General features: G+C 39.7%; 1 protein-coding gene across 1 annotated transcript; it reads right to left on the bottom strand.

The window, feature by feature from the left end:
* Positions 1 to 386: 386 nt before the first annotated feature.
* On the bottom strand, positions 387 to 26,444 carry LOC139732096 (uncharacterized). The gene is made up of 10 exons (XM_071642967.1): positions 26,408 to 26,444; positions 23,818 to 23,918; positions 22,956 to 23,057; positions 22,265 to 22,389; positions 19,927 to 20,095; positions 19,154 to 19,257; positions 18,368 to 18,484; positions 17,934 to 18,055; positions 11,908 to 16,634; positions 387 to 533 (listed from the first exon to the last, which is right to left on the bottom strand). Exons 1-10 carry the CDS (start codon positions 26,442 to 26,444, stop codon positions 387 to 389), a joined length of 5,751 nt encoding a protein of 1,916 aa, XP_071499068.1.
* Positions 26,445 to 27,719: the final 1,275 nt, after the last annotated feature.

Below are 27,719 nucleotides of genomic sequence, written 5' to 3'. Positions count from 1 at the left end.
GAGGTGCACGCGCATTGATACGCGCAAACGCGTAAGTCCTTCCCGCCAAAACGCTTGTTGCTATGGTAGTTAATATACCCCCTACTTAATCATGCTCTCAGAATACCAATTCGGTAATTAAGTGCTAATCAGACACTTAATTAGCTCTCAGAATACGGCCCCAGGATTGTTTACTCAGATTTTAGAAAGTTCTGTAATAATTGTGAACCTTAATTTGCTTATGTAGAAATGCACTATTTCAATGTTCTTCTGAGGTATAGAAGTATGCACGGTAGCACAAACAACTATTTCTCGCTTAAAATGAAGCTAGCCGAGGTGTGGTGAGTATTTAGAGAGTATTAGTAATTTAGATTTTAGTACTCTAGTGCCAGTGGTAGTCGGGCATGTCACTCATGCTGTTGTTCCACGCATTCCACGCCGCAGGCGCCCCGGCGCAGGGACCAGGGAGGTGCACCTCCCTGCCCTGCAGGGACCGAGTGCTGCATGCAGTGCTGAGCCGCAGTGCAGGCGCAGACAGCGAGAGTGATGTCCCACTAGTGCAGTCAATTTCAATTCAATTCAATTCAATTCAATTTTATTTGTTCAGTCGATTCAGGAGTCTTAAATTTCTGGGGGCGGGGGGAAGAAGGGCACTAGTTTCAAATTCCCCTAAAAGGATTAGAAACAAGCAAGTAGAATCTTACCGTTCACGAGTCGAAAGAAAAATAGAAACTGATTTACACGTTCTCGCGTCTCTTCCCGGATCCCATCCAGCACCAGTACTGGTGCGTTCCTAAAGAAACTGTACAGTAAAAGCGTACGTGCGTAATGACCGTGAACCGAACATTACAGTATCGTTGACGTTTGGTAGCTCCATGTTGCAACACTCCACTTGCTTGTGTAGCAGCAGGTGCGTGATGCTGTTGTGTTGATGTGTGCGCTGCATGCTTGTACCCTTTTGTATACAAGTTGAAGCTTTGGCGAGATGAACGCTCGAACACCAATGTGGATGCGTGCGGAAAGGGTGCAGAAGCACACCCACCCCTTTTGGCCATCCGTAGGGGAGGGGGAGAAAACCCTGCCAGATCCCAAGAACTCCTACCAGTACCAATAATAAATTGCTGTAGATGAAGTTCAATCCTTTCTCAACCTAACAACTTTTTTTTTTGCAGTTGCGATCTTAACAAATTTAATTTGCAGAGGGAGACAAGGTAAAGAAACACACACCTGAACTTTTTTAAAAAGAAGTTGTAGTACGCTAGAAGTATGCATCGATCAACTCTAATAAGCATCCATCTCAGTCATGATAAGCCTCTTGCTGTAGTTGTCGAGATTCATGATATTGATACTGAGTACTCAGTTCAGTTTATGTTATTGGGACACAAAACAATTACTCAAGTTCATGAACTTTTGATACAAAACATTACTGAATTACTATGCAAATTACAATGGTGACACTGTATATGACAATGACATAACACTGAAATGTCCCAGAGTTGTAACAGAGCTACCAAGTCTCACGCATTCTGAGTGAGACTCAAGCATTCAGGGGTCGTCTCACGATCTCACACATGGCACCCATTTTTCTCACTCATAAGTCTGCAATTTGGGCCTATAAGCAGCATAGCTCAAAGAATTAAAGTGATAGTTATAATTGAAGGTATATTTTCCTTTTGTCTTTCAAAATAAGTAAAAAATAGATCTAGTCACTTAAGTATGCATCTGATCGCTAAAAATTGAAAAAGCTCCCTACCATGGGAGGGCATGGGGGGGGGGGGGGGAGAGGAACCCCTCCCACACCCTTGCTTTTGCGCACATTCGCTCGCTGAGATGCCGAGTCATGAAAATCTCACTCATAAATTTTTTTTGAACTTGACATCCCTGTTGTAATGATAGAGAAGAAAGATATGTAGTGGTCTAGGTAGTAGGTATTATTACAGGCACGTCAAAACTTCCTCTCTTTGAGAAAACACTGAACTGTGGCTGAAAACCGCATGTTGATTCACCACTGTCAACTTGTTAGTTTGTTTTTTTACTCTGTAATGATGTGTCTGATTATCAGCCCTTCGTTCATTCATTCATTTCTGATTCTATCTCTATTTGTTTTTTCATCTGCCAGAATTTTCAGTCTTAAGCAAACTTTTCTGATCTTAGTTTGATTGCCAGATCATGTTCCTACATTCTGTGTCACATGAAATATGAAGTTTTGTATTTTTTGTATATGGTATGCTTGAACAATTTTATTGATATAAACCCAGAGTTTTGTGTAATAATGATATATTTTTGATGAATGTATATTGATTGTTGTTTTATAACAGTGTAAATGGTAGTTTTATTGTTATGATGAAAAATATGTGTGATTATGATAATGATAATTTGAATATTGTTGCAGGGAATAAGAAGAGGTTGAAGGAGGGGAAGTGAAGAAGAGGATGGTAAAGTTTATAAGGAGGGGGAAAAGAGAAGATGAAGAAGAAGATGAGAAGATGAGAAAGAAGTTGATTTTTTTAGTACGGTTATTTGTATAAGCAATAATGATTAGTTATGAAAATGAGAATAGACTTGATGTTAAAAATTGTTATTGTAATATTTGTTCTTGTTTTGTTAATGGTAAAGGTTAACTTTATTGTGCAATAGCTAATATTTCTTGATGTATTTTGTATATATTTTAATGTATTCATGCTGATTCATGTAAAATGTCCGCAATTTAGCCTGCGGGCTGCAAATGGATGTTATCCAATAAATACCCTTCAATTATTTACGAGTGTTATGCCCAATGAATAGACAGATCATAATTATGACATCTGGGATTATTATCAGTGTATAGTAAAAACATACCATTGATACTCGTGGAACTTTCATAGCTTTCAAATTGTCAGATGTTTCCTGTTCTGTTCATTTCATGTTCCTCTACCAAGTAAAATCAATCTATGAACTTTTGATGGAATTTCCTTTTACATTTTGCTTGACATGAATGATTTAAAGACATTTATAGGGGTCTAGCGACCATGTGTACGAGTTATCCATCAATTACAGTGAAATCCCACTTCACCATACTCATGCGAGACAGTCCACTCAGACGAACACACACACATGATCAGGACTCGACTTTAAGGTTTTTCTCTTGCGGCCTGTTTGGGCCAGTCAAATTATTGAATTTGAAATGTTGGTGGCCAAAAAGAGATATGTAGTGGCACTAAATACTTATAAGGAAACATAACAATCTATTTTTGAATCTTAGTTGCCTGATCGGACCACCAAAAGATATGCTTTTTCGGTTTGGTGGCCCAACACCAATTTTTACTGGCTTCAGGCCACCGCCAATAGTCGAGCCCTGATGATTGTCCTCACCTTTTATCTATTTTTTTTTTTTTGGGGGGGGGGATTGGGGGACATACACGTATCAGTAACTACAAAGGCACTATGTTAATTTGGTAAAGAAATACAAGTGTAGTACAATGAACTGAACATGGAATTCTCATTAAAATCAAATTCAGTCTTCAAAAATGTTTTATTCCATGGCAACCTAATGGTTTTGCCACTCCTTGAAAAAAAAATAATGCAGCAGCAGTTTTCTAGAATGATGAATTATTCATTCATTTATTTATTATTTAAGTGTCAGACCTAGGGTCAGTCTTCAGTGGCATGAGTTTATGAACACCGAGATATAACGCAATCCAAAAAGGAAACGCTTGCAATGGATATTACAGCACAAAATTTGTGATTTCTCAGTAATGGTTTCATTTCCTTTCCACAATAGTCACTTTCAATGAATGGGAGTCAAATAAAGTAATGCAGCTACAAGGAACAAGTGACTTTTGCTTACAGATTGAGAATATAAAGCATGTAAAACAGTGTATACATTGTACATGTCTACTAGTATTTTGAAGACTGTTCACTGGACAGTGGTACATGTATATCTTTACTGCTATGTATGTGCCTCATGTTCCATTACTCTACACCCTGCAAACATGATAATTAATTCACAATCAAAGACATCAGAAGCAGAACACACAATTGTACATTTTAATACACAATGATGACACAATATTCATATCATTCCTGTTCATTCTTTCTGCCATTTATTCAAAATTAAACAATATCCATGCAGTTAGCGTATCTGTTACATCAGAAATCATTGTTCCAGACACCTGATGAGAAACTACATGCCCATAAATATTGATGCACAGTTTATGATATACAAAACAACAACACATATGGAATATTCCAGTTCTAAACTCACTGCTTGTCTTCATGCAGGCATAAGAATGAATATCAAATGACCATGCTACCCAGAATGCTACAATTCTGATGATTCTTTTTTCAATCGGTAACAGAAAAACTTAAAAATATCCCTCAAAATTTTCCAAAATGCAAAGCAGCAGTAAATCCCAGTAAATATAACCTAAAATACACTTGAGTACTACCTCATTTACTTCTTAGCATTACCAATACATAAGAAATGAAAAACAGACAACCAGGCTGACTATCTGCTATTGAGGGCAGACAAAGTTCAGAGATCAAAGTCTGATTTTTGTAGCCACAGCAAGTCAGCATGGTCAAAGCCCTTACTTAATCAAGGGCAGCAGAAAAGGGGGCTAGAGTCCCCCCCCCCCCCCCCCCCCCTGCACTTGTGGCTCTTCAATAAAAGACCAAAAAATGGAAATAAAAACATGTAGAAATCCATGACTTTTTGAATGTTTTGCCAAGCACTACCACTTGACATCCCCCTCCCCCACACACACTAAAAACGTTAATACATACACGCCACATAGAGACACATCTCAAATTTCCTGTCATCTGCTCTATAAGTAAAGACTTTTATTTTCTATATATCATCCAAAATGGCAGAGAAATCAATGCTAAGATTTCTTCTTGCAAACTGTGATTTCTGACTTGAGAAGTAACACAAACAATATTGAGTGATTTGCATAATGACACTTCTGATCATCACAAATGTTTTAAAGGCATTATTTACCATTTGCTGATGAAACAAAAACCCAGCTTTAGTGCTTCAAAATACTTCTTGAAGGTAAATTTGGGATAGAAACAAGCAACAAAAAACACAAAACCACAAAAAAGGTTGTCGGTTCCAATTCGCGAAAAATGTAATGCTGCGAAAATTTCTTGCTTTATAGGGCGCGTACAGTTTTAGCCAAGACCTAACTTCATGTTGTTAACATTAATTGGTAAGGTAATGAGAAACCTCTTTATATAAAATATGAAATAGCATGTGATTCCAAGAGGAATTCACTGTTTATTTGATGAAAATTGGTTTCGAAATGGTTGAGATATCCAAAACAATGCAATCCTAATAAGAGGTGGGACCCACATTTTATTACAAATGCTTTGTTTTACTTTGTTTTTAGATGTGTCAGTCATTTCAAAACCAATTTTCATCAAATAAACTCTGAATTCCACTAAGAATGGTATGCTCTATACTACATGTATTTTACAAGTGGTTTCTTGGTATCTTGCAAAAAGTTTAAAGCTCAATCCTCATCTCCACCAATACTATACCATCCTAGCAGTACATGTATGCTGAATAACACAAATATTTGTCCTTAAAATTTCATTCATCATGTATGGAAAAAATGGAGACTGAAGACGGTATCAACTAGGAATATACAAGGTTAGATGTTGGTTAAGGTAGACCAAAGTTATTATGTTGTCTTGGTAACAAGTTGTTTTACTTGTTCTACATGAGAGGAGTGTTTCCGAAGCTATACATACTGTAGAAGTAAAAAATGTTTGCTCGCGTGAGTAATTTTTCATGCTCTACCTGGTAAGATGACCTTAAAGGCATAATTTACCATTTCCAGATGAAACAAAAATCCAGCATTAGTGCTTCAAAATTATAACAAAATGTGGGTTAGGGATAGAAACAACCAATGTAAAAATATGAATCAGTATAATCAATGGAAAGTATTGTTAAATATACAAAATGTGAACAACAGTTATAATAAAAATGTTTCCAGACCAAGCCGTCTCCAGTCATGGTTTATTAAGAAAAATACATGTAGTAAAAGATCCTTATATTTTAAGCTTTATTGCAAAATTTTCATATGGTAGGATGTTTTGTGATACAACTGACCTACACAAATGCATCAGATGTGATATCTCGAACGTTTTTTTATATCACTGCTCCCAACAGTAAACAGGACCTTTAACATTTTTAATACTATTTTTAAGTATTTACATGCTCTTCATGAAATGTGCAAAAATTTCCACTTTTATGTGTCTCATTTTGCAATAAACCATTATCACCATCCTTCTACATATGGTATATGTCCCCAATCCTATCTGTGGAACAGATCATTTCACTACCAGCCCTGCAGCTACATTGTGTACCTTCTACTACCCTACACTTGTCATATCAGTTTTCAGTATGTGTACAAACAACATGTTGCAATGTATGACCGGTATACATAAATCATAGCTTTAATATCATAATCTACACCAATAATAGTTGTCTAGCAATCACAGGAAAGTAAAATGAAAAGGCACAAAAATCATATGAAGTTGGGGACTATTTCTAATATACAAACATACAATGATGATGAATGTGAGGTGCGACACAATATACATTTACGATGCTGTGTTTATACAGCAAACATCCAACGCACACCTTCAACTGAATTATATTTACATACACGCAGATCACTAATATACAACTTTTAAGCTTTCTACAGCGACCCCCTTTATGCCATAGTGGCACCACATTGAATCAAGTCATGCCACAAGTTCGCATTTGTCTCGCAATAAATGCCATAAAGTCTGCATATACGTCAGAATATTGTAATAAATGTATCAGTAACATCCATGACAATAATATTGTATTGCCAATTGGTAAGGGCAATTCATCTGTATCCAAATCATCTTCAGAAATCATCACAGGCAAACCTCATCATAAGGAGACAGTTGAGATCACAATAACTTTCTCATTATAAACAAATCTTGTTTAAAACAGAAAAAAAGTAAATACAGGAATCAGGAGTTTCATCAGCCTAATCCTCTCATATTCACTAAATTTTGTATCCACGTGTTTTTATAGTAGGGTTGAACTGTACAACTAATACTCACAATGACAGACTCATTATATGTGTTGCCCTTCAATTTCAAAATGATATAAAATAAAATAAACCAATCTATATACAACTAAAATATAACAGCAATAGGACAGCCAGATCTAAAATGTACAGTTGAATGGGTTAAAGCCAGAGGATATTAAAATTGCTTTTCCAATATCAGAAAGGATGACGGAAGTGTGCTTGGCTGCACAGCACAGTAAGATGTACATTAAGACATGCCAATTTTTTACAACATACTGTACATCCTCCTCTTCCTACTAGAATACTGTAAAACCAGATGTATTTTCAGGTGCATGAAATTTTCGCGAATTTGGTAGGAGCCAAGATTGGTGAAAAGTAAAATGCATGTGAAAGGTTTTGTCTATACAATGCATTGAGTGACACTGGCAATTCACTAAAGTTTCAAGCTGCAAGGAAGACTGTCAGCTCCAAATTCGTGGAAGTTTCATGCTGTGAATATTTCTGGTTTTACAGTTAATCTCCAGTTTTCAAGCAGAGACACGTCAGACATGTTTGTGATAGTTTGGATTATATGATTGCAGCAATCACAAACATGCTCTGAAGGTATCTTTTTCTATGGGTGACTGCTGAATTCACATGAATCAGCCTTCATGGAACGATCTCATTGGTATCAAGTGAGATTGGAAAATGTAGGAATATATGGGGGGGGGGGGGACTCTTGTTGGATGAAGTAACTTGACATGATCTACAGTACATAGTTAGCCTTCAAAGCAAGACAGTTTGAAGGAGTCAGTTATTATTATTTTTTTTTTTACTGTTACAACAATGCTTAAAAACAAAGAAACAAACAAAAACCCAGATCAATCATGCAGGCCTTGAGTTCAGCTGCATATGTATATTATTCAATTCCCAAACCATGAAGGTGAATTTATCTTGGCATTTCTGGCTTTTTTTCACTTCATGGAAGAGTACCAGTATGTTCAATGTAATCCAAGCTATTTCAGATACTCACCAGTGCAGTCATATCAGTAACATAATAGATGGCAAGGAGTACAAATAAAATGTCAGTGTGCTTAGTTACCAATCAAACTCATATCTCATCAAATGAACATGATCAATCGTAATCTCTCATAACCTATAGTACCTCATAAACACAATGTGGTTGATTATGAAGAGCAAATATGCAATCACATTCCAGAAATAGAATGTTAAATCTCTCTTATCTATTAAACCTGCTATGGAAATTTGTAATTGAATTAAAAAGGTATCCCCCAGTAATCTGCATAATACAATTACAAAATCTCTCCTATGAAGACACAAACAGGGTTATACAAAATATACCATCATTTGTCAAACTTCTCATTACCTCTGGTTTCATCTAGATAGTGCACAGCTTTAGCTTGAGCACTCCAGTTGATTCATTTTCGAATCATGCTTCATTATGTTTCAGTTTTTTAGATACAATACAACTGAAAAAAAAAACTTTAATGAAAACAAAGATATAGAGACCAGAAATATAATATCATGGCATGGTACAAGAATACCTGCTCTCAACACTTCAGCTTTAGATCGCTTCATGATGCAATTTGCCAATTTCCATCGCTCAACTCAAGAGGTGGTAGTACAATGTATGTAACCATCTTTCAAAGTTTTTGTGTAAGTGGTCAGTGCTTTACTTTCACATACAATTTTACGAAGATCAAAGATGGCCTGTACACATATGATTTTCCTCTAGCAGAAATGGTCATTCCCTGACCTCCAACCTAATAACCTTTGCTTATGAAACAAGAGTAAAATATTCTTACTTGCATGACATTAACCTATACTATTAAACACAAATTAACTTGCACTCCCTTTGTACCCTTGTAGGAAATGTAGAAAATGAATAAAACTAAATATGCATCACGAGGCTAATCATATGAGAATACACACAGCATGCTTTCAGGTAAAAGTATGATTCAATGTTAAAGGGACTGTACAGTACTGGTTGACATAGGGATTCATGTTTTGAAAATTCCTAAGTGAGATAATGAAAAGCCTCTTATGAAATATGAAAGAGCATGTAATTTTAAGAAGGATTCAACGTTTATTTGATGAAAATTGGTTCTCAAATGGCTGAGATATCCACAAAAGTGTTAATAATAAAAGGCGACATGCCCTAACTTTATTAGTATCTCTTTGTTTCACCTTGTTTTTGGATATCTCAGCCATTTCAAAACCGATTTTCATCGAATAAACTTTTGATACCCCTTAGAACTGCATGCTCTTTGACATCTCATAGAGTGGTTTCTGAATATCTCACAAAATGTTAAAAGCTAAATCTTCACCTCGACCAGAACTGTACACACCCTTTAACATAAATCACCAAAGTGCATATCTCCACAAAATACAAATTACATTCATGATAAAATCATAGAAACCATTTAAATAAGATTGATGAACATCAACATATATGGAAACATGCTCAAATATATACACAATTTCTGGCTATACAATTTTCTTCCTTGCTTTGTAGAAAAGGAAGCATCTCGCATCTTACAAGAACAAGTGTCGCCATTATCTGGATATTTCCTATATACTCTATAATCCACGTAAGTGCAACAGACATATAACTCGGTTTCAATTTCTACAAGCTCTGTGTTTGACACCAGCCTACATTCCCAACCAGGCTGGAGAGACTCAATCAAACAATCCCTGTGGTTTTTTGCTTCTGTCTTGGTGACATAGAACACCACATGCATTGACAAAAGAGAGCTCTGCTGAAGTTCCAGGTTATGATGAAAGCATACTTCCCAATCTGGATGATATTGTGGTGGACGATGTCAGAGTGCTGCAGTCTCTCACTGATACTGATTTCCTACTCATCAACAGCCATTAATTTCTGCCCAAGAACTTCTGTGCTTAATGCCCCATCAACTTCAGTGTTATGTTGGGAAGGTGGCATTTCTGAAAGAAAAAAAAAAAGCACTCTTCCCGTAGAGACACACACACAAACAAACGAACAAACAAACAAACAAAAAAGCAAGAAAAATTCTCCAGATTTTGGCCTGCACTCTGCTCCACCTGAGCCAGTGAAAGAACCAGCAGAGGTCACCGACAAGCAGTAGCAGCATTTCTATCCTTTTCTGAGGTTCCATTTTGAGCCAAATCAGCCCTACATGTCTGGTTCCAAGCCCAGTTCTCGTCAATGGAGGAGGAACTGTAGATGACTCTCAGTACAGGAAAGCTTGTGATATGATGGAAGCTGCTACCTTGGCCATGGGGGACCTCCATTCCAGATGTCTGATGTGCTAACAGTTCTCTATTCTGATTCCTGAACCTCATGACTTGCATAGGTTTTCTCCCTTGCCAACCTTTCCACTCTTCAGCTTTGCTTTCAAATTGTGCAGGAAAATCCTATTGCTTCTGGCTTACTATCAAGTGCCAATTGAAGTTCTTGCTGATGGTTAGGAAGCGATGATTCACCACTCTCAGCTGCAGTGAGATGGCTCTTCAATGGTATTTGCTTTCCTACTGGATCTAGTCTGTATGTTTGGGTCTTTGCTATTGCTACCAGGGCACCAGTTTTTCTTCTCATGGGTGGGTGTCTCTTTGGCTCAGTGTACAGTGTCTCGTGAGAATTGATGTAAGCTTCTACCTCTACCAGGGGAAACTCTGTTTGTGATGCTTGATGCGCTTGAACTTTCTTTTCCACTTCATGAGCTGTACTTGAGGCCTCCTGACTTGTTCCCATCTTGTTTTGATCTTGTTTACTTTCCAATGCATTTACTTTGACATCTCCAAACAAGTAAGATTGTGTGCTGATATGTCTTCTGAAGCTATCTTCTGAAACAGAGATTTCATTCAGTACAGATTCAGGCTCAGTGTATAAAATCTTGTTTGATTCGACATAAGCTTCAACTTCCTTCAGTGAACCCAGTGTTTGAGTTGAGTGATTTTTTCTTGCCCTATTCTCCAACATCTTCCCCTTCCGCGGTGCATGAATGTCTCTATATGTTTGTGTCTTTGCTATTGCTACCAGAGCACGTTTTTTTCTTCTAATGCATGGACGTCTCTTTGGCTCAGTGTACAGCGTCCTGTGAGAATTGATGTAAGCTTCTACTTCTACCACAGGAAACTCTGTTTGTGATGCTTGATGAGTTCGAACTTTCTTTTCCACTTCATGAGCCGTACTTGTGGCCTCCTGACCTGTCCCAATCTTGTTTTGACCTTGTTTACTTTCCGGTGCATTTACTTTGACATCTCCAAACAAGTAAGATTGTGTGGTGATCTGTTTTCTGAAGCTATCTTCTGAAACACAGATGTCATTCAGTTCATTATCAGGCTCAGTGTATAAAATCTTGTTTGATTTGACATAAGCTTGGACTTCCTTCAGTGAACCCAGTGTTTGAATTGAGTGATTTTTTCTTGCCCTGTTCTTCTGCCTCTTCCCCTTCCGCGGTGCATGAATGTCTCTGTATGTTTGTGTCTTTGCTATTGCTACCAGAGCATCTTTTTTTCTTCTAATGAGTGGACGACTCTTTGGCTCAGTGTACAGTGTCCTGTGAGACTTGATATACGCTTCTACCTCTGCCAGGGGTAACTCTGTTTGTGATGCTTGATGGGTTTGAACTTTCTTTTCCACTTCATGAGCTGTACTTGTGGCCTCCTGACCTGTCCCAATCTTGTTTTGATCTTGTTTACTTTCCGGTGCATTTACTTTGACATCTCCAAACACGTAAGTTTGTGTGCTGATATGTCTTCTGAAGCTATCTTCTAAAACACAGATGTCATTCAATTCACAATCAGGCTCGGTGTATAAAATCTTGTTTGATTGGACATAAGCTTCAACTTCTTTCAGGGCACCCAGTGTTTGATTTGAGCGATCTTTTCTTGCCCTATTCTCCAACATCTTCCCCTTTGGCAGTTCAAGAATCTCTCTGTATGTTTGGGTCTTTGCTATTGCTACCAGGGCACCAGTTTTTCTTCTCATGGGTGGGTGTCTCTTTGGTTCAGTGTACAGTGTCTTGTGAGACTTGATGTAAGCTTCTACCTCTACCAGGGGAAACTCTGTTTGTGATGATTGCTCCACTTGAATTTTCTTTTCCACTTCACTAGCTGTACTTGTGGTCTCCTGACCAATCTTGTTTTGATCTTGTTTGCTTTCAAGGGCATTTACTTTGAACTCATCAAACAGGTAAGTTTGTGTGCTGATATGTCTTCTGAAGCTATCTCCTGAGACACAGATGCCATTCAGTACATTACTAGGCTCAGAGTATAACATCTTGTTCGATTGGACATAAGCTTGGACTTCTTTCAAAGCACCCACTGTTTGAGTTGAGCGATGTTTTCTTGCCCTGTTCACCCAAATCTTCCTTTTTGACAGGAGTTCATGTAGTTCATGCCGAGGCGGAGAGAAGTTTCGAGCTTGGGTCTGAAAATGCACTCTGTTGCCACTGCTGCTTGACTGGGCAGCTGCAGATTTGACACTCGGTTCACAGTAATTTTCTTCCTTGGAGTTCACATGGGCGTGAACTTCCACAAAGGCTGAGTTTGTCTGTGAAGAGCTGCTGCATTCTCCAGTGTGGCAATCCAACTTGCCAGGTGATGAAAATGGACCAGCCATCTGATTGTGGTTTTTCATCCCCATCTGTACCCTTTTGGCCGGCCGCAATGGGCTAAAATTGTAAGTCTGTGTTTTCGTGCACACTTGAACTTCATTAGTGTCTTGAGATGGTTTCATGATCAATGTTTCAGTGGGTGCTTCTGTCTGGGAACTGGTAATCTGCAAGTCAGCATATGCATCTGACGCTGTTGTTGACAGGGGTTTGAAACACAAACCAAGGTCATCATCAGTTTCCCCTTTCACAGCAGAAGGACACCAAGAGCAGGTTTCGAGCCTTCTACAAATTTTTTTCTTCCTTTTGTACCAGCTTTCTCTGGATATTCCATTTCCAACCCAATCCAGCTGTCTCAAATTTGACACATCTGCATCCTCGCTCATGATCTGCTGTTGTGATTCTCTCAACCGGTGTAAAACTTCTTCTCCCGACAGACCCAGTGCTGTTATCTTTTGTTTAGCTGGTGGTGACGTCCAAGGCCTTCTCTCATGCGAGACAGTGTTTGCCCTTTTGCGTTTCCTTGCTGACTGAGCTGGCTGTACGTGCTCCGAACATGACTTTATCCTGTGCTTCATGTCTGTGACTGACTGAGAAACTGGCTGAGCTGAATCCCACTTCATCTTACTGCAGTTCCTGGTAATTCTGTCATCGGAAGAGCACAACATCTCCAAGTCACTCTTTGCCTCCTTCCATGTGAGGTCACACCTCCAAGACAGGAGAGCATTAAGCTTAGAAGTGTATCTCCTGCGTTCACAAGAAGATGGCATACCATTCCTATTCTCTGCCTCTGTACAATTCACACTTTCTCCTTCCGCAGCAAGTTCATTCACTGAAGCAAGAACATTCTGGCTACCCATCCCTGATATGGAGCTCTCTTGCTTTACCCCATATATTTTTCTAGTGCTTCTGGTCAATCTACTCTCAGACTGACACAACATTGCAATTTCGGTCTTGGTCTCTTTCCAGATGTCTTCTCTCTCCCAAGAACGCAGCGACGTCAACTCCCTACCAGGTTTTTCATGATTTACCACTTTACTGCCAGGTGTTTGTTGGAGGTGAACTACTCTTGACTTGTCCTCCCCATCAGAAGACTTGCCAGTGGGTGAGCGATCCCCTTTCTGGGTTGCCAGTGCAGAAATAATATCATTCCCTTTTGATTTCAGTAGCTCTGTGTCAGCTTGTTTGCCAGCTTCGGTTTGCAGCATACTTGAGTATGTCTCCCCAAAGTTTGGAAATGATATTTCATCATCGCAGTCAGCCATATCAGATGTTTCATTCCCACTAACACAGTGATGACTCTCACTTGCAGAAAGCGATTCAGCTTCCCTCAGCCCATCTGACATGCCACATGTATGGCTGGCTTCAACCTCTTTAACTTTTGGAACATGCTTTGGCCATTCTCCTGGCTGTGCTGTGTCATGTGCAGTGAGTGCATTATCAGCATCCACATCCTCAGGAATGTCTGAACATTTGACATCTGAAATGCTTGTCACAGCCTTCTCCTCCGGTGACTCTGAAAAACAATGATTACTTGGAATGATGGTACATGTGGCATGCCTTTTTGATTCAGAGCAGCATGTCTGAGGCGTTTCTTGATTCAGTACAACTCCTTTCCTGCTGTCTCTTTCATATTTATCCAACACTTCAGGAATAGATTCTGCTTCATTACCGCGACAAACCATATGTTTAGGATCCATAGTTCCTAGTCGATATGATGCTCGATTCAGTTTTCGCTTATGAGACAAATGCCTTGACGAGCTCACAAGTTCAGCATTTCCCCCTCCATCCTTCTGAGACGCACTTCTCATTGTTCTCCCACATCTGTGGAGAAGGTCACTGAGATCTCCCTTGGCTTCCTTCCAGGTACCAACATCTTTCACAGAGCGGATGCGGGACCAGAGTCGGCGGTGTTTTGAGCTTTTTAGTACCGGGGCAGGTATTCTGTCTGCATCTTCCAAAGGTTTCCCCAACACGCTCGTGGCAGCCTGGGCACAGGAAGGTTGCCAGCTATCATGCTGAAACACATCTTGAGAAGAAAGGGCTGTATGTCTACCATCTGAATTTGCTCCATTGATGATATGACCTGAAACTTGATTTCTCAGTGTCGGTTCACCTTCCTGCCATGTACTATGAGTTGTTCTTTCCCCTGCATGAGGTAGGAAGGCAAGGTCTGCTCTTAGCTCTCTCTGGGGGTTTTCATCTTCACTAGAAATTATGTCACTCTGTGTCTGTTCCTCTTCTTCTTGAATTTCATTTGGAACTTTCTCCAAGGACCTAGTGATTGGAATTGAGGTAGACTGTGCCAGCACTAAACTTTCTTGTACACTTTTGTGCATAGTACTAGCAGGGTCAGAGTGTAATAAGCTAGAACTTTCCTTTTCCTTTTCCTTCTCCTGCAAAGCATCACTCTGTGACTGACCAAGACTTTGGTCACTCTTCTGCACATTCCTCAGAACTGTGCCATCAACTTGACATGCATGTTCAAGGTCACGACTGGCTTGTTTACAAATGTTGTCAACTGTAGTGGATGCCGTGGCATTCAAGTCTACAACTTCATTTGGCACATCGACAGATGAGTTTGTCTGCAAGCAAGGGGCTGAGGGTATTGCCTGTTTGGAACAAATGGCTTCTGATACAGACAGGCCATTTGGCCTTTCATAATTTTTGCCATCATATCCTGAACACGAGTTGTGACCTTGTTCAGTTGATACACCTGCTGATGTCCACTGCTGGCAGTCGGTGCAGCGACTCACAGTAGATGGTGGCACTTCAGCACTGCCTCTCTTCCTTGATGCACCCTCTGGGATTCCAGCAGTTTTGGTTTTGTGACAAACATACAAAGATCTTGACCACTTGTCATTCAGAGATGTGAGTAGAGGAGATGCTTTATGTGAAGGAAATTGACCCACTCCATCTCTTGCTTTCCATTTTGCTGATGACTCTTCACTTTTCACCTTTGTCAGAGCACTCCTAGTTGCTCTGCCATCAAATTTGAACAGATGAAGGAGATCCTCTTTGGCCTCCTTCCAGCTTTTGTCGTCTTTCCACTCAGTGATTTCAGAGATCTCTAGCTTTCCCGGGCGCGGCTGCTTTTTTGAAACCACCGACAATATTTGCGCCTTCACATCATTTGCCATTTCTTCTAAACATTTGGAACTTGGAGAGATGGTGGGCAACTCTGCTGGATCGAGACCACAGCCTGAAGTTCTGCCACTGTCCTCAGACTCCTCGGTGACTCCTTGCAATCGTTTCCCCATGGAAAACCCGCGTGAAGAGGAAAGTTTCGTGTATGACTTGCCAGAGGACATCTTCGAACGAAACTTTTGGTGCATTTTACTGCCACAATTCATGCTCTTGGAAGCTGTGCTGGCTGTTTTTGTTAAGGTAATGGACGATTCGCCAGCTTTTACAGCTGCATCCCTCACTCCAGAAACACCTCTTGCCGGAAATTCAGATGGTCTGGGTTTCGATGGGGAATCACACGCATCTAGATCCAACTTCCTAGCTTTCTTACTCTTCCCTTTGTGTGCCCTGCTACAACTGGATGCTGGCGTCAGGGATGGCATACTCACATCATAGCAGAAATTCTTTGGTGGTGTCTCAAGAGCCACATAGCACTCCAACTTTGGCAGCAGTTCCCTGTACTTACTCGTGTAGGCTTCTCTTGAACTGCCCGGCCGTGATTCATCCGCTCCATACGTTGGAGAGAGCGACACCTTGGGAAACTTCATTGGCCGCTTTGGTGTGGACTTTGGAGAGCTTCTCGAGGATGACTGGTTGGTTGTTACAGGAGACAGGGTAGGGCAAACTGATGTGCTGAGACGTTTCTTCTTGAGGGGACGCGGTGTTGTAGGAGGTGGCCGAGGACGCTTTCCCTGGAGTCGAATGGCTGACCTGGCTCTTGCTCCCCCACCCACTGAAGGTGTCTTCTGCTGTGTATCTGGAGTTCTGGCACTCTTCTTGTTAGCCCTTTCCTGCGCAGACTGGTTTTGTTGCATAAAGCCTGTACAAAATCCAGCAAAAATAACACTGTTTTGACATTCACATGTCTAACTCTGCACTAGTCATAAGCTACTTTTGTCAAAGATTTCTTTTTGCATACCATAAACATTTGTGAGTTATATCATGATATTGTACACAACTTTTATGGGAAGTGGCAAGCAGTACGTTATCACAGACTGTTGGCGATTTGCATAGACATTACTGAAATAGTTCCATCAAATTCAGCATTGTGAACCTATAGCAATCTTATTATCTCCGCTCTAAATAGACCATAAATGGATCATCATCACAAGCCAGTTATGCCATCATATGAAAAGGTTTCACATCAACATTGACATACAAGTAAGTTTTTGTTGATTCTATTTACTTTACAGCAATGTGGCATACACTGAAATCAGGAACTCGCCACTAATGCTGCAGGTGTGCACCAAAATACAAAGTCCCGTAATTGCCTTCAACTGATATACATGTTCACTGGAGTGATATGACAGATTTCTGAAGGATTTTCAGGTGTTGTGAGTGAGCACATTCATTTCCAAACTCACTACTCAGAAATCAGTAATCACGACTATGCTCCTGTCACATGAAAGGAAGGTGACTCTTAATGTGAAGTTGGGTACAGACACCCCCATAACACATGCTCGCTTACTGACTAATCATTACTTTGTTGACGTACACACACATACACATACACAATACACACAGTGCAGGGTGCTACAAAATTTCTTTTTTTTTTTGCCACTTACCCAATCAGGTAAGCAAATTTTCAAATTGTTGCAGAACACTTGCCCGAACATGAATTTTACTTGCCCAAAACGAAAATTAAAGAATGAAATATAAGAAAACAACTTATCAAAAATTGCTTTTAAGTCAAGGGCTTAAAAAACACAATTAGTTGAATAAACAGTACACACGCTTAAACATACTGGTGTTGCATTACACTACAGACTGTGTCGGAAAGTTGCTGAAATGAAATTAAAGTGCATTGCATCACTAAACACTTCATGGGTTTGTGCGGGGGGGGGGGGGGGGGGGGGGGGGGGGGGGATGAAAAAAAATGGTGTCAAAAAGTTTTTTTCTTGCTTGATTTGGCCAAGCATCTTTTCTCATTGTTCCAAAGCACTTGCCCGTCTTTGATTTCACTAGTCCCAGGCAACCGGACAAGTGCATATGTAGCACCCTGCCACACATATTGTGGTGATCTCCATTCTGACATCATTCAAAATACAACAAAACACACACACACACACAAACACACACACACACAACAGATCTTGTTTTAAAAATTGTGACCACTGACCTTTGGTGAATAGAGATGTGCAGTCCTTGCATGCCCAGTCATCGAGGGCAGTCACAAGACCTCCGCATGCCAAATGACAGCCAGCTGACCCACACAGGTCACAGAGAACAATCTCCCACTTCCTGTAACATTCAAGAAGTACAGCAAATTCACTACTCATCATTAAAGCTTCGATACTGGATTAAAACACTTTGCCATATTTTCAATATGTTTGGACATACCGAACTCATTCACAAATACCCCATTTTCAGCATGTCACTCAGAACGTTTCCCACATATTCATGACATCTTGAAAGTAGTGATGGCTTGTCACTGCACCAGCTAAAATTTCCTCGTGGACCACTGCAAGGTTTTTAACTATCCAAGATGAATGTTGGCAGCAACATGGGGATGGACAAGTCCGAAAACTGCAAAGAGATGGGGGAACTTCTTACCCCGACTGGGTGCTGTGCTCTCTTCCTTTTGGGCACCTGCACTTGTCCACGTCACACCGGTTGTGTCTCTCGTACAGCTCCCTGTAGGCGTCCAGTCCATACTCCCACTCTGCATCCCTGCACACATCAGAGAACAGAAAGAAAATCAGCTTCTCAACACAACATGGGCAGCAGGGATGGCGCACAGCGGGGGCAACAAGCCAGTACTGAATGTTTGTGATCCATCTACATGGGCACTACTTGCAAGCACACTGGAATACAGTTTGCCTTTTGCCTAATGCCTGAATTGCATACGTACAGAAAATAAGTAAGTTTGATCATTCGACAATGAAACCTGGGATCATCAAGAAAGCCTTGTCAGACAGTTTATTGGAAGATTAAATGATTAATTTAAAGCTTCCACAAGAGCCATCCCTTAAGTTATGTAGGGCAGAACACAATGCATTATCAAAAATCATGCTCATCTTCAAATCATATAAAATTCCGTTGTGTCTTTGAATCTTGCTTTTTCCTTTTGCACGTGTGTGCGATTTTCCGAGTCAGGTTTTGCAGTCAATAAACGCAACCTTTCAAATCACTATGCATTAAAAGATCATCATTCTAATGGCTAAAACTTTAACTTAATCGTATATAGAGTGTCTGATAGTGGGTGCAAAGTATTACATTATTATGAGCAGATCATGGATAAATATATGCACTGTAACATGATTACTTTTCTGGAATGTGTAAAGTATTACATTATTATGAGCAGATCATGGATAAATATATGCACTGTAACATGATTACTTTTCTGGTATGTGTATGCCAAATTTCCTCATCTCCTCCTGAAATTCATTCTCGTTGTTGCAAATGGCACAGCGGAAGAAGTAGCCAGCACTCAGAGCTTGTTTCTGGGGAAAAAAGAGGTAGAAATAAGATGTCACAAGACAATCTAACCCCAACGATTTAGCATAAATTCGCAATTATTTTCAATGATATCTGACACAAATTTCAACAATAAAGACTCCAGGGAAAACATAAAATGCAATCACAATGGAATAGAACTCTATATCAAATATGTGAATCATACGGTACTTTCTTGGATCACTCTTGTGTCTACAAATCAATAATGTTATCCGTTTGTTTGCTTGTCATATTGAGATTGTATAGATTGATCATGTTTTAGTTCTGCTAAACTAGAACTCAAAGCCTTTTTGACTGAAAAATAGGGATGACATGGCTCAAAAGTAAAAAAGTGCAGATCCCATAGGAGTGAGTAGCAACATCATCAAGAAAAACAGGAAATTCCTAGTACTGAAATAAAAGCTGGAATTGTCAACATTCACATTCTTTCCTAAAATTCAGAGTGGTTGGGAGGTCTGCTAATGGTCAAGATGAATGTGCCAAATTGGGTGAAAGCAAAAGAGACACAAACACAAATCCACCCATTGTTTAACCCGTCGAGGACGGACTGATTTTGCTACAACACACATTTCCCATAGACACCTGCTCGAATATACTTGGGACTCGCCCTCAACGGGTTAACAAAGATGCTGTCAGACATATCAAGAGCTCCCCACCTGCACACAATCTCGATGGAGCCATGTGCCCTTGCAGCACGGAGTCTTCAGCACTTTGGTGCCTGGATGGGTCTCCACCGCCTCCATACAGATGGGGCAGGTGCCCCGACTCGGAGAGCAGGAGGAAGGTAGGACCTTCTGAGTTGGCCGATGCTTGACGCAGTAGGACCTGGTGGTAAAAGGAGAATATCGCAGAGTCAGGAGCTGAGCAATCGGCACACAAATGTTCACAATTTCTTCTGACTCTTATCTGAAGCTGCCTCCAGACTTTGGTACCTCAAATGAAAGTAACTTGGTGATGATTCATGTATCCATGATCCAGGCTGTCACACTACAATCACAAGAACCTGAATTTTGCTACAAAGATGAACAAACAAAGATTACAGAGCAATGCAGCTACAGTTGGAGAGCAATGATGAATTTACATTTTGAATTCAACAGAAGAGAATTATAAACAAGAGACCCGCGGGTCTAGCGCTCACCTGAGTATCGCAAGTTCACCTTTCACGCAATCACTAATCTAAATTATTCACAGCTCTACCAAAATTTGACCAGGCATTCTCAAGTAGAAGATGAAAATGTACAATAAAGGCCCAATTTTTTTTTAAAGATTCCTTAATTTGGGGGGATTGGGGCCCCCTGGGGCCCTCTGGGTGGGGCATGGTGCCCATTTTGATAAATTGAGATCCTGACCCCCTAGGGATGCTACCTGCCAAGTTTTACAAAAATCCATCATGAGGTTTTCAGGAAGAAGATGAAAATGTACAATTCAGGCCCCCATTTGGACCCTTCCAACCACCCCCCCCCCCCCCTACCCAAGAGGGGCACCCCTGGATCTCCTATGAACAAACTTGAAACTACAGCCATTAATGTACTCACTCATAGTATTATCTCAGCTCTTTAACTTCTGATTCTAGAGAAGATTTATAAAGATTCCTTCATTTGGGGTTTTGGGACCCCTGGGGGCCCCCTGGGGGCCCCCTGGGTGGGGCATGGTGCCCATTTAAACAAATTGAGATCCTAACCCCCTAGGGATGCTACCTGCCAAGTTTGGTGAAAATGGGTCATGGGGTTCTCAAGAAGAAGACAAAAATGTACAATTTAGGCCCCATTAGGACCCCTCCTCACCCCCTCCCCTGGGTCCCAAGGGGGGCACCCCTGATTCTGCCGTGAACAAACTTGAAACTACAGTCGTCAATGTACTAACTCATAGTATTAACTTAGCTCTAACACTTCTGGTTCTAGAGAAGAAGATTTTTGCGGATTCCTTAATTTTGGGGGGTTTGGGCCCCCTGGGGGCCCCCTGGGTGGGGCATGGTGCCCATTTTAACAAATTGAGTTCCTAACCCCCTAGGGATGCTACCTGCCAAGTTTGGTGAAAATGGGTCATGGGGTTCTCAAGAAGAAGATGAAAATGTACAATTTAGGCCCCATTAGAACCCTTCCCCACCCCCCTCCCCTGGGTCTTAAGGGGGGCACCCCTGATTCTGCCATGAACAAACTTGAAACTACAGTCATCAATGTACTAACTCATAGTATTAACTTAGCTCTATCACTTCTGGTTCTAGAGAAGAAGATTTTTACAGATTCCTTAATTTGGGGGGGTTTGGGCCCCCCTGGGGGCCCCCTGGGTGGGGCATGGTGCCCATTTTAACAAATTGAGTTCCTAACCCCCTAGGGATGCTACCTGCCAAGTTTGATGAAAATCGGTCTTGGGGTTTTCAAGAAGAAGATGAAAATGTAAAAAGTTTACGCACGACGCACGACGCACGACGCACGACGGAAGACGCACGCCGGACGCCGGACGAAGGGCGATCGCAATAGCTCACTTGAGCCTTTGGCTCAGGTGAGCTAAAAAGGCAACCATGCAAATCACATCTGGGACAGGAAGCCAAATGATGGCTAGACAATCATTTTCATTTGATTTGATTGCAATTATTAAGTGTCTGTTGCTGAGTTTTGTGTGAAGGTGAGGTAAGTTCATTGAAAAAAGAAACACAAAAAGGCAGACAAAGTGAGCAATGTTCCTTGACAGATTGATGATATTCTTGCTGCTGTTTTGTGTGTGTGAATTCACTGTCTGCTGCTCCTATAAATGCTTCCCAGCTTGCACATTTTTTACTTCAGCACATAATTACAGTCTTTCTTACATCCATGTGCATGTGGTAAAATCTATATACACAATTAACCAGCATTTCTTAGAACTGAATGTGTATAATGGTACATCAGGATCTATTTCTTTTTTTTTTTACTGCAACTAGCACTTACACTATTCTAGGGCATCAAGCCACAGAAGGACATCTTGTCTGAAACAAGACTGCTGGAAATGTCAACTTACACAAAACTGTCGTAGAAGAGGAATATGGCATCCTCATCCATCCCACAGGCAAAGTGGTAAACCTGTTGACATGCCTTCACAGAGCATCCCACTGAGGCTCCCTTTTTCTTGCAATACTTGCATCTCTAGACAATTGGTCAAAGGTGATTGGAAGGGAGAAAAAGTATTACAAGCAATGTGCAGGCTACAGGTCCAAAGCATTCCAAATGAATGACTAAATTATTGAGAAAAAAAAAGAATACAATAAAATATAACAAAGAGTATTTCTACAGGAATTGAAAGGTTACTTCAGCATTTTGAAGTAGTAAATTGATATCTCGATAATTAATAATTGTGGCAAAGTACATTTTGGACAGTCAGTGGCAGGAAAAACTCTTGGAACTTAAAGCCCGTGCCCAAAAAAGTGCTTACACATTGAAAACATATTGAAGTCACAGATTCACACCGCATGGTCAATATCATCTCTAATAGGTGACACTTTAATGATGGCAGCATTGCTTAAAAATACAGTAGCATCTGCATCAGTGAATATTTTGTTTCCTTTGTTTTTATCACTTACAAGTCTCCAAGCTTGCTGTCTCTCATGCAAGATATTCAGATGATAAATCAATTTTTACAAAAAATGTGATACAACTGATCAAATGTTGTTTGTCACCATGCTTCTTTTCTTTTTTTTTAGAAAATCACTCACCAGTCTCTGAGCTCGCTTTCTCTCACTCAAGATGTCCTTGATGAGGAATCCCTCCAAACCTTCCTTGGAATCACCCTGCTGGCTGAGTCCACAAGCAAACAGCTGTGGGCAAGCAAAGTTCAGATGAAACGCAGAGTTCACTTATGTATTCTCGACAATCAAATCAAATATCAATTGAATTCATGTGCAGACATGTATATGTTTTAGCAAAGTCATGTTATCAGGTGCAGTTTGCAGGAAAGGTAACATGCTTTAAGATGTACTTCTATTCCTTTCACTTTTCAATAGAACATGCCTTTGTTTGATGTCATTTCCAAAATGGTTAATGGAGACAATTGCATGTTTTAAATCATTTTGATTTTGACAATATTGAAACTTCAGAATCAAGGATATCAACATTCAGGGTTCCAAGCATTTCAACAAAATAAAATTCCCTGATTTTCCCTGATTTTTCCCTGATGAAGTATCAAATTTCCATTTCCAGTTTCACATCCAATTTCATCCAATGGATGTTGTTTTGATGTGAAACAAAATATAACAGAGTCTTACTGACTACTTTCGATTTTTGGGTCAATCAAAATTCCCTGACTTTTCCCCAATTTGAGGCATTTTTATCAAATTCCCAGACTTTTCCCTGACTGGAAAAAAGTAAATTAATTTTCCCTGATTTCCCTGATGGGCTTGGAACCCTGACATTTTAAGCATAATCTGCCATCATAGATGAAAAGCAGACCAAGCATGTGCAAACACACACACACACACACTGAACAAATAAACAAACATAATATATCTGACCATCACGGCACCATCAAAATGCCGACTAGTTTAGATCTAGTGTCATCTGTCATCACGAAACACTTACCATGCAGTAGTAGTGGGCGTGAATGTCACTCTCTTCATGATGAAGTAGTCGGCCAAAGCGCTCTTCGTTGATCTCTCGACTGTCACAGAAAACGCAGCATCCTGGAAGTTGAAAGGATATGAAAAAACATTTTACAACTAATACAAAACACACACAAAGATACTGAAAGAGACATACAGACAGACAGACAGACTGGTAATATCTGCAATTGTAATACAAAAGTCTGCACTGGTTCTATTTCATGTAACAAGAAAAAAACTGTAAGGGAAGCACAATCTTGCAACTGGTAACTGCATACTCCTAAGAAAAGTACAGGTACATGTATGTATTCCAGTCTGGACGCCTTTTTAAAAATTTTGTGCATCAAATTAAGTAATCAAAGACCATACACCAAGTGAAACTTCCTGTATACTTTTCATTTCACAAGACAACTGATATTCACAAAATGAACACCTTACAAAAATACTGCCTCTCATAATGCAACTGTTTTGTAAACTGTCTCCAAGGTGGGAAAACATCAAATTTTCTCATGAAAAGTGTAAATACTTCAAATTCTGTTAATGTGGTTCATGATCACAACAACCTATTCGGCTATATTGCAAAATTGTATGACAATTCCCAGTTTGCTAGGTATCATATTTAAACTAGAAATGTCGCTACGGCGACTGATGCCTCCGCCATAATGCATGATTCTCCCAATAGGTGTATCGTACAATGTCTTCACAATGTGTGATGACAGTTTCACATAACTGGCAAAATATCGAAATAACAGGTTTATCAGAAATATCTTGAATGTTCACTTTCCACGAACTGGGTTTGCTATAATTGTCTATTAAAGAGTGCAGGTACACATATTTGGGGAATTGGAAATTTTTACTTGACTTCTGACCGACCTTATTATAAGTTTATGCATTGAGTATAATTTTCAAAATATGAAGAAAGAGTGTAATTACCAGTACAAAATATATATATATTTTTCATTTAAACCTAACCTTTGACCTTTGACCTTCTGGCTGGAAATTTCCAAGAGAATCTCCATTAAGTAATACATGTACATATATTAAATTTTAAAACTAATAATGCAATCATTGCATATACTAGTACAGGCGTATATGAGGGAAATAGTAACATTTTGAGAAGTTGACCTTGACCTTTGACCCCTGACTATTGACCCATGACCCCTAAATTCCCTAGATAATCCCTGCCAGTCAGTACATGTATGTACCAAGTTCAATGAAGATACATTGAACCATTTGTGAGAAAAGTGATATTGCAACATTTTCACCTAACCTTTGACCTTTTGACCTTTGACCTTATGACATGAAACTCTCTGGAGAATCTTTATGCAGTAGTACATGTCTACACTAAGTTTCAAGAAAATAACTGCAGGCATTGCATAGATATGGGGGAAATAGCAACATTTTTAGCATTTGACCTTGACCTTTTGACCTTTGACCTCTTGTCAATGTCACTAAAATCTACTCAACTAATTTTCCCATCATACATCATCCTTGGACCAAGTTTGGTGAAAGCTGCTTCATCCAGTTTTGAGTTATCACGTAAACAGATAAATTTTAGGATTTGACCTTGATCTTTGACCTTTGACCTCTGTCCGATTTCACTGAAAAACTAATCAAACAATTGTCCCATCATACATCATCCTCCATCAAAGTTTGGTGAAATTTGCTCCATACAGTCTTGAGTTATCGCGTAAACGGATAAATTTCATGATTTGACCTTGACCTTTGACCTTTGACCTTTTGCCGATTTCACCTAAAATCTAATCAAATCATTGCCCCATCATACTTCATACTTGGACCAAGTTTGGCAAAATTCCAGTAAATATTACTCAAGTTATCGCGTAAACGAAAGCGGACGGACGTACGTACGGACGTACGGACGTACGTACAGACGTACGGACGTACGGACGTACGGACGTACGGACGGACGGACGGACAACCCGAAAACATAATGCCTCCGGCACCACTACGTGGCGGAGGCATAAAAAATGCATGGTGTATAGAGTACCACTTTCCACACACATACATACAAATTGTATCTAGACATTCCATCACTGGAAATTGAAGGTGGGTTATCATTATCCACACAGTGGACTCCCGTTTAATAACGAAGTCCTCAGGACAGGCGGTTTTCTTTCATCATATCGAAATTTTGTTAAAACTGAACATAAAACAATTTAAAAAAAACACAGAGTGATAAGGTTGCAGCCGCAATTTTTACTTTGTTGTAAGCGGAATTTCATTATAACCGTGTTCGTTATAACAGGAGTACACTGTATTGTGTAGTTTTCTTTCGTTATATCGAAATTTCGTTAAAACCAAACAAAAAAACAATGAAAAACAAAGAGCGGAAAAGGTTGCAGCCGGAATTTTTACTTTGTTGTAACAGGAATTTCGTTATAACTGTGTTTGTTACAACAGGAGTACAATGTATTGTGCTTTTCTTTGTCAAGAATATCATTAGGTATGATAGAGCAACAAGAAAAATGAAAGCAGAAGCATAAATGGCTCTACATCAAGTTTTGCCATGTGGTTCATATTGCCACTGTATGGCAAAGAGGTAGTCATACCTTTCTCAAGACCTGCATTTCTAAATGCTTCCTCCATGGTCCTCTTCTCACTACAGTTCATAACATGCTCATTCATTCAGTCTCATCCTATAGACATAGGTCACCTGAACGAGGAAATAAAATGAAATAAACTGGTTGATTACTTCACGGTAAAGTACGATGTACAACTACAACTTTAATTGATGCTTGCCTGAGAATCAATGTGCCTGTGCCTCAGTGACAGAACCAGATCATATCATCAGGCAGATTGAAGTAAAATCCAGTCATACACAACAGGGTGCTACATAAGCGTTTGCCCGATTGCATGGGGCAAGTGAAAATCAAATTCAGGCAAGTGTTTTTTAATGTGAACAAATGCTTGCCCAAATTGGGCAAGCAAAAAGTTTTAAAGCCACCTTTTATTCGCTTATTCCCCCAACGAACCATACAGACGCCTCAAGATAATGGCCGTTTAGTGATGCATCACACTTTATGTTTCATTTCAGCATCTTTCCAACACTTGTGTGAAGAAGCCCCAATGCAATGCAATTGTAACACTCAATCGGACCAAGTTTGTTACTCCATTGTGTTTAAGCATGTGAATTAATTTGTGCTGTTTATTCCAATGATTGTGTTTTATTAAGCCCTCAACACATGTGTATGATTTTCTGTATTATTTCCTTATATTTTGGACTTCTTTTTCCGGCATGTAAAATTAATGTTTGGGCAAGTGTTTTGCAGCAAATTTGAAAATCTGCTTGCCCAACCAGGCAAGTGGTAAAAAGAAATTGTGAAGCACCCTGCACATACATCAATACGTCATGTATTACCATCAATTTGACGATGATAGGTAAATTCATGGCAGTAATTGGGTTTTTAGGGCCATGCACTGCTATGACCTTACAATGTCACAGAAGTTTACAGTAATGACATGCACAAGCACATTTTAGATATAAATATGATTTTATTCTAACATATTTCAGCTATATCTTAGTCTTAGATACAATTTACATCATGGCATAGTGTGGGACAAAATGTGAGTGCTACTGCAGTTTTGTACCAGGTGCCTGAATTCCAGTTTTACGGAATAAAATTCAATCTGTAGCTTTGACCAATATGTGAAAATCTTTTTCCATGATCTCTCTGGGCTTGTCACCACTTAAAATCTTCAAAATGATGAATTTTCATGTCAATATCAACAGTACACTTTCTCATGGCAGCTCGCAATACAGTCAATCATTGGATCTAGATGTAGTGATCCCATAGTGATCACAGCAAGTTTTTCTATGGTATCTTTAAAAAGACATGCTTTTGGAAATTTTATGCATACGGG

This window comes from Diadema antillarum, unplaced genomic scaffold, assembly GCF_040938485.1.
Source record: "Diadema antillarum isolate AM-2024a unplaced genomic scaffold, OU_Dant_1.0 scf00000023, whole genome shotgun sequence".
Lineage (NCBI taxonomy): Eukaryota > Metazoa > Echinodermata > Echinoidea > Diadematoida > Diadematidae > Diadema > Diadema antillarum.
Note: the sequence above shows the minus strand (reverse complement) of the source record. Positions and strands in the feature narration are given on the sequence as shown.

Bases quoted from the DNA above. Each gene is read 5' to 3' on its own strand.
- LOC139732096 (XM_071642967.1), bottom strand. From the start codon at position 26,444: ATGGAGGAAGCATTTAGAAATGCAGGTCTTGAGAAAG. The intron at 23,919-26,407 runs GTATGACTACCT...TTCAACTTCCAG, and splicing joins AAATGCAGGTCTTGAGAAAG to GATGCTGCGTTTTCTGTGAC. The intron at 23,058-23,817 runs GTAAGTGTTTCG...GCTTGCCCACAG, and splicing joins ACGCCCACTACTACTGCATG to CTGTTTGCTTGTGGACTCAG.